This window comes from Linepithema humile, chromosome 2, assembly GCF_040581485.1.
Source record: "Linepithema humile isolate Giens D197 chromosome 2, Lhum_UNIL_v1.0, whole genome shotgun sequence".
NCBI lineage: Eukaryota > Metazoa > Arthropoda > Insecta > Hymenoptera > Formicidae > Linepithema > Linepithema humile.
The window spans coordinates 6910767-6921196 of NC_090129.1; the positions used below are offsets into that span (position 1 = coordinate 6910767).

Below are 10430 nucleotides of genomic sequence, written 5' to 3' on the forward strand. Positions count from 1 at the left end.
TTGCATGCGACTTGCTGCAACAAGTTGCATAGTCTGATGCAGACTATTGGCCGGAGCACAGACTTTTGCATAAAGCATAACGCATAAGCATAAGGAAATTGATTGGTCCATTTCCTTATGCATTTGCTTATGCTTATATATAGACCAATCAATTTCCTTATGCTTATGCGTTATGCTTTATGTAAAAGCTTGTGCTCTCGGCTTAAAAGTTTTGTCTATTGTCTATGCTATGTCACATATACTATATACTATATATTCACTGAAAGTGTAGTTTCTGAATGCACCCCATGTTACTGTACAATTATATGTTTGTTTTGCATATATGTATATATTTTATGTGATTTTATTGATGCGATAACGTAAAATACACATTATGGAAAGTTATATGTCGGAAAAAAGCATCAATAATGATTTTCTTTCGCAATCATATTTACAAGGTGTCCAAAAGTAAATTAATACGATTATAACCGTATGTATTATCTAATATTTATATCTAATTATTTATAAAAAGCATTGTTATCTATGCAGGATAACGGGAACTAACAATTTTGATCCTAATCTTGAAATTCCAAAAGAAATTTTGGAAAACAACTGGGATGTTCGGGAAAAAACCTGGAATCATTTGTTCGATAAATATTCAGAAAAGGTATTTATTATTATTAATACCTTTATCAAATTATTTTGATTTGAGAATCTTTATCATGTGTAATACTTTATGTATGGATGTTATGTTTTACATCATATTTTAGCCATCCGATGATACACAAGTAAATATTATTACTGGCGAGCCTGAGGAAGAGAGCAGTGAAGAGGAACACAGTTGTGGACAGCGAATACGCATGCATAAATCGGCATCTTTGATACAATATTGGATAAATACTGGTAATCCACCCTATAAGACATTTCTAAATGAAAAGGAAGATATCGGATCGTCTTTAAGTGAGGAAGAAAATATTTCTTCAAGTGAGGAAGAAAGTATTTCTTTAAAGCAAACTTCATCTTTATTCGATAAAAATAATGAACAAGAATGTAGGAACCATTCATCTTCTAGTTCTGTAGACACTGCAGCTTATATCTTATCAAATGCAAATATTACAAAAAAGATTGATACAATGGCTATTATAAAAGATGCAAAATGTCCTAACATTATTTCTTCAAAAAATATGAAAGATGTAAAAACTATATCTAATGATAAGACTGAGTATGTGAGGATTGCAAGGAGTGATCAATGTGATTACAGTGATGATAATGTTAACACTAATCTTCCAAATTCTGAAATTTTTATCGAACATGTATCAAAAGTGCATACTCAACCAAGCACAATAATATCTAATGACACATTGCAGCCTAATATCTTACAATATTCATCTCATGAAAAAATAGATAAGATAAATACATCAAAGTTGAGTCCAAAGCAATTAGATGTACGAAATATACATGATATTGCATCTATTTTTCAACAATTTGATAAGACATCACAACGATTAGCTGGAAATGATAAGGAAAATATCACTTTAGCTCAAATTGAAATGAACAGAGATACTTCCGATGTAAAACAGGTATCAGCAAGCACTATCATGACAGAAATGAGTAAGAATAATACAACTATGATATCACAACGTAAATTATATACAGGTAGGAACTCTCCTATAGATTTAACACTAATCAATAGGCGTAACACAAATAGACTATCTCAGACAAACCATAGTTTACATCCTGCTTTAGATACTGATTGTACGATTACAAGAAAAATTAAATTTTCAAGTTGTAAAAACAAAAACAAACATAGATCTCTTCTTGATAAAAAGGGTCTTGATTTTAAAAAAAGAAGAAGTGAAAGAAAATGTTCTAAGTTTATTAAAAATTATAGAGATAGTTATAATTCCACTAGCAGCTTTTCCCAAAATTTATCAAACTCCTACAATAATTCAGATACGCAAGATAATAGTCCATTTTATAAAAGAAAAATGATACAGGAGAATAATGATACAAATAGTTTTATAAAAGACGAAATATATAAACAAGATTTAGCTTCCCTTAATCTAAACCCAGTGGTTCTTTTGGAACGAATTACATCTTCATTTAAACATAAACCAAGTTTTGTCAAGAAAAATCACAATATGCAAGAAAATAGTGTACATAACAAACATTTTGTTAAAACGTCCAAAAAGTGTAATAGTAAAAATGAAGATCTTGAATCAAGATCAAGTAACTCAAGTACCATTCTTATTTGCGAATGTGGAAAAGATGTATCACAAAAAGAGGAATCGAGTGACTCTTCATTTGAGTTAAGATTAAGTGTTGATGATAATAACCCTGTTAAGGATATAGAAAAGAAGGCTGATAAATTATCAAGTTCAAAAGATATCAATACGATTCAGACTAAAGAACTACATATATTAGAAAGCTTACCACTATTGCCAAACAAAAATATAAATACAACGGTAACATCACAAGTTTTAAATAAAGATGACGATATTAAACAGAAAAAAGTGCTTGATAAATCTCAAATGCATTTATATGGAACAAATGAGATAGGTAGCTTAAATCTTAAAGAAATTAAAATATCACTATCAAGGACAAACGAAAATTGTATAGATTCAATAAAGTCACAAATTTTGAATAAAAATGATGCTATTCAGCAAAAAGAAGTATTGAGAGAATCAGAAGCGTGTTTTTCTAATTCATATAAAACAAACAATAAAGATAACATAAAACTTCGAGAAGTTAAAGTTGTATTGGAACAATTGCCAACAAATATAGGTCTTAAAAAAAGCATTACAGATGTAAATCTTTATTCTGATAAAAAGGAAATTTCGCAAAATACAAGTCTACGTAATAATAAAATAGAATCTCCAATTGATAATAATTCATTAAAAATGTGTATTAAATCTAAGAAAAATGACAAATTAAGTGACACATCTGACATTGTCTCAGAGCATGAGAATCAAGTTTCTGACAAAGTAAAATCAAATTCTGCTAATTATAAATGTTCGATTTTAAGTTTTACATCTTCAGATGAAGATGATTTTGTTAAATTCTTGCGAAAATCCCCAAAAAGATTAAAAAGAAGTTCTAAGCCAATCGATAGCAAAATATTTAATGTAACAAGCACTGTTAATAATAGAAATTTAAATACAGTAATTTTTTCTTCAAAAAAGGTTACACCAGAGAAAATATATAATAGTATTGTTGAAAATTTAATAGAGCGAGACAAAACTGTTTCAAGTGTTATCGTAAATAATAGTAGGCATTCAGATACAGTGATAAATAGAAATGAAATAGATTGTAAGAATGATACCAATATTATATTCCAAACTAAGACAGATTACACAGATTACACAGATTCCTTACATTCTCAAGAAGGTAATAGTCATACTACATTTCGTAAAGCAATAAAAAGTTCTTCCATGCAAAGTAGGTCGCGATATTCCAATCACATTAATAAAGAAAGACTTTTTAAAGGTTCTACTAGGAATAGATACACAATAGATTTTTCAAGTTCATCAAATTCTTCCATAGAAGAATCACAAAGTGATATCACAAAGCGATCATATAATATGTTATTGAGGTCACCATCTAATAAAAAAACTCAAGTAAGCAAACAGTTGGCTAATGAAGAATTTAATGATATTAGTTTGAGGAGTAATATTAATAATACAAAGAAAAATAATAAATCTCTTTCTTTTATAAATGATAAACAAGATACATCTGTAGAAAATGAAACATTTGTAAGTACTTCTTTTGGAAAAAATAATCTTAGTAATTTCTCAGCAAATAAACAAATCCCTGACAAATCTAAGAATTCAGTGGCTATGCAGGAAAATGGTAGTGCTACGGTAAGAAAATTGTTAAGATTTCAAACTAAAAGTTATTACGATTCTGATTCGAGCATGTCTTCATAATATTCTCCAAAAAATATTTGCTGTATATTTGTACAAAATAAATAAATGTAATAAAGAATATGATTAATACATAAATGTATCAAATGTAAATTAAAACTAGCATGTAGCATACATAAAGAAAAAATTTTAAATATTAACTTAATATCGTAAATTATTATGTTTAGCAATTATATTAATACAACTAATTTCAAAAGGTTAAAGAGAATTAAAAGTTAGAGTAAAATCTATATTTTCATTTTTTGTAACTCCATAATTTTATCTTTATAAATTTTATGCATATAAATATATTATTTATTATAATTTAATAGAAAATAGAATTGATAAATGTTTTCATCAATGTATTCTTTATCTCGTTGCTATACCAAACACATGTTGTCTAGAAAGAGTTAAATAAATTGGATGGGTAACATATCCTTCCAGAGCTAAGAATGTCCATGATGTTTTTTCAAAACCTGCGTTTTCTATCTCCACAGTACAATCAGCATCTAAGCGACAATCGCCAAATAAAGAAGGCCATATGCCAGTTTGCGTCAACGCTATTTGCAACCATCGTATGAAAGTGCTTTCTTTTTCTGGAACGTGTTCCACGAAAATATATTTTCCACCCTAAAAATTCATAATAAAAAAAAATGTATATACATTGACGTATTACAATTTATTTATATAAGAGAATTAAACATATAAATAACAACATACAAAATGAGAAAAAGAGATAAGAAATTAATTTATTTCCCTTAAATAATCACAATTTGGCAAATTATTTTATTTAACATTTTATTTACAATGTAATTTTATAAAGCAATATTTTGATGTAAAAGAGTTTATCAAAGTTTCTTACCGGAGCTAATACTCTGCGAATTTCTTGCAGAGTAGATTGCATTGATTTTACGCAACACAATGATCTAGTTGTCACCACTACATCCACACATCCTGTTGGTACTTCCTTCAAGGAACTCCCATCGCCTGTTATTAACCGTTCAATAATCACATGAGAAAATTCACATGAACGACTCCCTTTGACTAGATATTCGCCCAGCTTAACGTTCCAATCGACACCAATAAGATGAGTACCCTCTGGATAAAATTGTATGTTTTCACCTAATAAAATTTATTTATATATTATAAATATTTAAAAAATTTTGCATAATTGTACAGTTATTGTGCTTTGAAGTGTTATAGAATTAATTGATTATTATTTATCCATATTTTGAAATAAAAGCATTTGCAAAAATAAAGGAAACGAGAAAACATTCATCGAGTTTAGAATTGCAGAAAAAATAACTTATTTATAGAATAAAGATCTACTTGTTACAAAATATAGATAGTTTTCTAAAAAAGAATGAAAACAAATAAGATAAAATTTGAAAATAGAAGCTTTCTATAATTAGTTATTTAGGCAATAATATTAATTTTATATCTCAAATGCGTCATGTAAAATTATAAGGGGGTATTAATGCAAATCCGATCTATACCTGTTTTAATGCCAATTTCGAGGATGCGAATGCAACCCATAGATCGCAACATTTCATCATTGGAGATAACACATTGCAGCGCTTTAAATAAGTGTTCTTTATACGGACTGGCCAGTTCGGCGTATTCCATCTCAAGTCCCAGAAGATGAGCTCTGTATATGTTCTTTCGCCATATAGGCCATTTTTGTATTATCCAGATCATGATGCAAAAAATAATCATTGTAATCACGCCATAGCTTGTCAGTATGTCACGTATCCATAAGTCATAGTTACTCATTTTTGAAACAAAGTAATGTTCCCAAGCAGCAACCACTGTAAATTGAGCCAATTATTAAAGTACATACGATAGATTATATTATATTTACAATATTACATGTACTAGTACGAAAAAGATAGGTATAGTTTTTTAAAACATCAATGACTAATCCATTTTTTCACGTAAAAACGATGACTATATCTTATTATAAGTATACTTGGTTAATGATGTATAATCCGAGTTAAAAATTAATTATGACAAAATTAATTAAACTATACATACATTTTTACACTTAACTTTATATTTATGACTAATAATATTATATATAGTTTTTATATTTAGTACTTATTGAGAATTTTAATTAATTTATGCTAAGATTATATACGACAACCATTCTGATCACGACTTCTTTACGTAAGAGCACTACTAGTCCGACTGTTTGCTTAACAGCATTGAACAGTATAAATATATATCAAATCATTCGTGATTAACGACGGAGCTATGTTTTCAAGAGCCTGAACTTCTAACTCTTGGAATTTTATTTTTAATAATGATTGTATTCAGGAATATATAAAGTAAAAATGTATAGCGAATATTTTATTATTTACTTACTATTAATGAAATTGACATCAAAGAAATACATCATAAATTATATCTAAAAAAAAATGGACATACAAATAGATATATTTAAATTTAATTTAATTAACATAATGATTCTTTAGTGAAATATCATAAGTTTTAAAATTGAAAGGATTAAAAACATCACAAAAGCTATATGCATTTGGTCTATGTGTTTTTTGGCACTCCGTGGCATTGAAATTTAAACTTCAATAATTTATCATATCCGCCACTGCTCATGATAAGATAAAGATTAAAACTTTATTCTTCTTGGACATATTTTTTATTTGTGCTAATGTGCAACAGATCAGCACTTTTCTTTATGAAAAAAAACTTATCTTATTATTGAATTTATGTATTATTTTATTAAAAGCTAATAATTATTGCAATCCAACAATTATTCTTTACAACAATAGTAGATATTTGTGCATATAATTGGAAATTTCATTGAAATAACAATGAAATTAATGATTTTCTGTGGAATCGGCGATTCGTGAGTCGCTCTCTTTCAGTGAGTTTGAATAAAAAGAAGTTGATTTCCGATAGTGCTTTAAAGCAGACCATACTGTCTGCGAGGTGGTTCACTCTAGGCACGACAGCATAAAAAAGAAAATAAGTAATCGGGCAGAGTCGAAGGAGCACCGAAACAATGCTTTTGCAGTTTTCGAAACGTGAAAAAGAGCGTGCCTGCTACAGAGAGGGGTGCCACTGATGGAGAGACAGGGAGAGAAAAATGCTCCATGAAAGCGAAAATATATCGGTGCTGGGGAGCACCTCTTTGTCCTACCTTGTTTCAAGAGTGACCACAAACAAAAAGCGCGATCAAGCAATTTTGAACCGCTTGGCCGAATGCGTGTACTCCGTTCTGCGGTGCGCGTACGCGCGCAGATTCCATTGAGGCGCATTTTGCGAGTTCGTGGAGAGGCGTTTTGTTTGCGATATTGGGGCGGAGAGAAGGCCGGCCGTTTTCACGGTGGTTCGTTGATTCGAGAGAATTACGAATGGAATAAAACACATCCCGCCTGATGGTTGTTTCTACCCCACTGTAAATGCAGTAATCGTATTAGAGTTATTAGAGACAATACAGTTCACAGACTATCATTTTCCTTCTTTCTAAATTTTAAGCAAATGGATTTTATTAGTTATTGTATATAATTATAATTGTGTTATTACATATATACATATTTAAAGAATGAAAACACAATTACACTCACCAATCAGAATATTGCAGTTTGTTGAATTCATTATAAGTTGTTTATCGTTAGATTGCTCTGTAACAGTTCCACATTTGTCAAGGAATTGATGTATATTGGAAAGCAATTTACATCACAAATCTGTTTTGCCACATCTCTTGATATTTGAATAGATAAAAACACCTAAAATATTTTATTTTATATATATTTTTTAACTTTTTAAACATTTATAAAGTATTTGTAGTTTTATTTTGTATTCTATTATTATAAAGATATTAGTACACTTAATTGTAGATGCAAATTAAAAATTTTTTAATTATTCTTGACTACTGCTTTTAAAGTCCTTTATTGTCTATATTACAATACCTGTATTAGGTCATTTGTACTATTTGATTTTTGTTTTTTTCCTGTGCTTCCAAGTTATGATCATACTTTAGATTATTTTTGAATTCTATTTTTTTTAATGTGATGTAAATTGTGAAATTTTTGTTCCATTTCTTTCATTGACCATACTATAACATTGCATAAATCCCATTTTCCTGCAGTTATGGCAATATGAGCAGTACCAAATCTTGAGTATTTTCAATTATGTTAGGATATATTGTGCAGCAACTTCTCTCATTTTTCTCGAATTTTATATTTGCCTAAAATATTTTGTAAAATATCATTATGTAGTATAAATATTTTTTTTCTGACATTATATAGCTTAAATTTAAGGTTAATAATATAAATGAAAAATTACCATTTTTTCAGATCAGTGTTTGTAATACGAGTAGAAAAAAAAAGAAATAATTACTTTTGCCATCCAGATAATCTTAAAGCATGTTCAAACATCATGATTAATTCATATATATATATATTCTATAATCTATTAAAGAATTACTATAATTTCTCCATAACCTATTAAAGAATTACTGTGATTACTTCACATCTTATCGATATCTTGAAAATTTCGATATTGCGATTTTCGATATTGCGATTCTCGAAGCATAGATTTCGACTAATGGCTAAGCTTATAACATTACGTTGTATTTAAAGTTTTTGTGCCGTTAGTATTTCTCGGGAGCAGTGATGCGATATTTCCTACGGGATTTTACGTAAGTCTTTTAGAAATTATCGTAATCTTTTGTAAAATGTTACTCTGAATGCATGCGTGTAATGTCGAACGGATCGGTGAATATGTAAAGTGATAATTATTTGCTGTATGTACAAGGATACTTTGCAGTAAAGTATGGTTATGTGTCGTTTGCGTTTCGTTTACGGCGGGATAGCAAATTTACGATATACATCCGTGATTTTCGAAAGTCAAGTGCGTCGGTTGATTTTCAATAGCGTATTTATAAAGCGAATTTTCAGTATTCGTTGATACTTTGTTTGCGTTTTGTTTATCGCGGCATGGAAAATTTGTGATTACTTCACATTTTATCGATATCTTGAAAATTTCGATATTGCGATTCTCGAAGCATAGATTTTGACTAATGGCTAAGTTTATAACATTACGTTGCATTTACAGTTTTTGTGCCGTTAGTATTTCTCGGGAGCAGTGATGCGATATTTCCTGCGGGATTTTACGACGGAAATTCGTAAGTCTTTTGTAAAATGTTACTCTGAATGCACGCGTGTAATGTCGAACGAACCGGTGAATATGTAAAGTAATAATTATTTGCTGTATATGCAAGGATACTTTGTGATGTAAAGTGTGGTTATATGTCGTTTGCATTTCGTTTATAGCGGGATAGCAAATTTACGATATACATTTGTGATTTTCAAAAGTCAAGTGCGTCGGTTGATTTTCGATAGCGTATAAAGCGGATTTTCGGTATTCAATGATTCTTTGTTTGCGTTTTGTTTATCGCGGCATGGAAAATTGCGATATAAGCACATCCGTGATTTTCGAAAGTCAAGTGCGTCGGTTGATTAACAATAGCGTACAATGTTGATTCATCGATTCTTCAACGAAGTGAATGCGAAACAGTTTATGGCAGAATCTGTCGCAGCCACTGGAGCAGACTGCACAATGCTCGAACTGGTGAGTACAATTATTTGTTCATTATTTGAATATATATTTAATTGTGATAATACACACAATTTGTTATGACACAAGATAGACAAGTGTCCTAAAGGCTTAAAATGCAAATATATTTTATTTTTTATATCCAAAAAAACGCGGAAGCTTTTGAGAATACTTTCAATTTAATATAGTCGCAATGGGTGACATGCAAAATTTATTGCACAATTTTCGACGATAACTCCACACGATTTTGTGTGCTTTTTAAAAATATTTTTTGTTATTGTGTGAGAAAACTCGCGTTAGAAAAATAATCAATATATCGCGCGATACAAAATATCGCGCAATTGTAATGAGCATGCAATAATATCGCGTAATAATACAAATATATGAATTATCTCGCGCGTAGATATTAGAACAAATTGAAATAGCCGATGCTATACGAAAAGCGACATATGTTAGCCGCATGCGTTACTAATAAGTTGGCGTCGCGTGTCAAAGGGACGTCACATGCGACGCGCGCGTTTTCCTCCCTTTCGCCGCGGTCCTCGCGCAATTAGCCGGGCTAAATGCCGCCACACTTTACGTAATCGCTCGCCTCCTGCTCACTGCTTATCTTTTCTGGTATAAAACTAAGCAGAAAAAAAGAATGGAGTGAGTCCGCTGCTAACATCTGCTCCCTATGCTTTGCTGTTAAACGAAACGGCTAAACGGCTGAAAACGTACGGTAAATTGAACGAATATGTACATTGATTTAGATTTTGATAGGACTGTGCAGCATAAATATTTAGATATTGCATTAGAAATCTGAGATATTTAAATATTTTGCAACATTAAAATTTCTAGATATTTATTAATATTGCAATTACTTTTTTATTATATAAAAATACATGACATAGAAAATATTATAAATAAATTTTATAGTTAGAACAACATAATTGTCATTAAAAAATTTAGATGGAAAAATTTACGTATTTT

General features: G+C 29.8%; 2 protein-coding genes across 10 annotated transcripts; one reads left to right on the plus strand and one right to left on the minus strand.

The window, feature by feature from the left end:
• Positions 1–250: 250 nt before the first annotated feature.
• Positions 251–4334, plus strand: LOC105678900 (putative leucine-rich repeat-containing protein DDB_G0290503). 4 transcript variants are annotated; one of them, XM_012378607.2, is made up of 3 exons: positions 251–437; positions 512–646; positions 750–4334. In XM_012378607.2, exons 1-3 carry the CDS (start codon positions 408–410, stop codon positions 3903–3905), a joined length of 3321 nt encoding a protein of 1106 aa, XP_012234030.2. In that variant the 5' UTR covers positions 251–407; the 3' UTR covers positions 3906–4334. The 4 variants fall into 4 exon arrangements, with proteins under 4 accessions (XP_012234030.2, XP_067205635.1, XP_067205637.1 ...); XM_067349534.1 differs by having other exon boundaries at positions 252–447; positions 529–646; XM_067349536.1 differs by having other exon boundaries at positions 278–437; positions 529–646.
• Positions 3283–8364, minus strand: LOC105678917 (thiol S-methyltransferase TMT1A-like). Of its 6 annotated transcripts, XM_067349554.1 has the most exons (8): positions 8187–8356; positions 7811–8088; positions 7466–7627; positions 7039–7294; positions 6246–6288; positions 5378–5689; positions 4744–5003; positions 3283–4511 (listed from the first exon to the last, which is right to left on the minus strand). In XM_067349554.1, the coding sequence occupies exons 5-8, from the start codon at positions 6277–6279 to the stop codon at positions 4251–4253; spliced, it is 867 nt and encodes a 288-aa protein (XP_067205655.1). In that variant the 5' UTR covers positions 6280–6288; positions 7039–7294; positions 7466–7627; positions 7811–8088; positions 8187–8356; the 3' UTR covers positions 3283–4250. The 6 variants fall into 6 exon arrangements, with proteins under 6 accessions (XP_067205655.1, XP_012234058.2, XP_012234064.2 ...); XM_012378635.2 differs by lacking the exon at positions 6246–6288 and having other exon boundaries at positions 8187–8364; XM_012378641.2 differs by lacking the exons at positions 6246–6288; positions 7039–7294; positions 7466–7627; positions 7811–8088; positions 8187–8356 and adding an exon at positions 6025–6107.
• Between the last annotated feature and the right edge of the window lie 2066 nt (positions 8365–10430).

Bases quoted from the DNA above. Each gene is read 5' to 3' on its own strand.
- LOC105678900 (XM_067349534.1), top strand. From the start codon at position 374: ATGGAAAGTTATATGTCGGAAAAAAGCATCAATAATGATTTTCTTTCG. The intron at 448-528 runs GTAAATTAATAC...TTATCTATGCAG, and splicing joins TATTTACAAGGTGTCCAAAA to GATAACGGGAACTAACAATT. The intron at 647-749 runs GTATTTATTATT...ATCATATTTTAG, and splicing joins TCGATAAATATTCAGAAAAG to CCATCCGATGATACACAAGT.
- LOC105678917 (XM_012378635.2), bottom strand. From the start codon at position 7,156: ATGCGCCTCAATGGAATCTGCGCGCGTACGCGCACCGCAGAACGGAGT. The intron at 5,690-7,038 runs GTAGGACAAAGA...CTCAATTTACAG, and splicing joins GTGGTCACTCTTGAAACAAG to TGGTTGCTGCTTGGGAACAT. The intron at 4,512-4,743 runs GTAAGAAACTTT...ATGAATTTTTAG, and splicing joins TTCGCAGAGTATTAGCTCCG to GGTGGAAAATATATTTTCGT.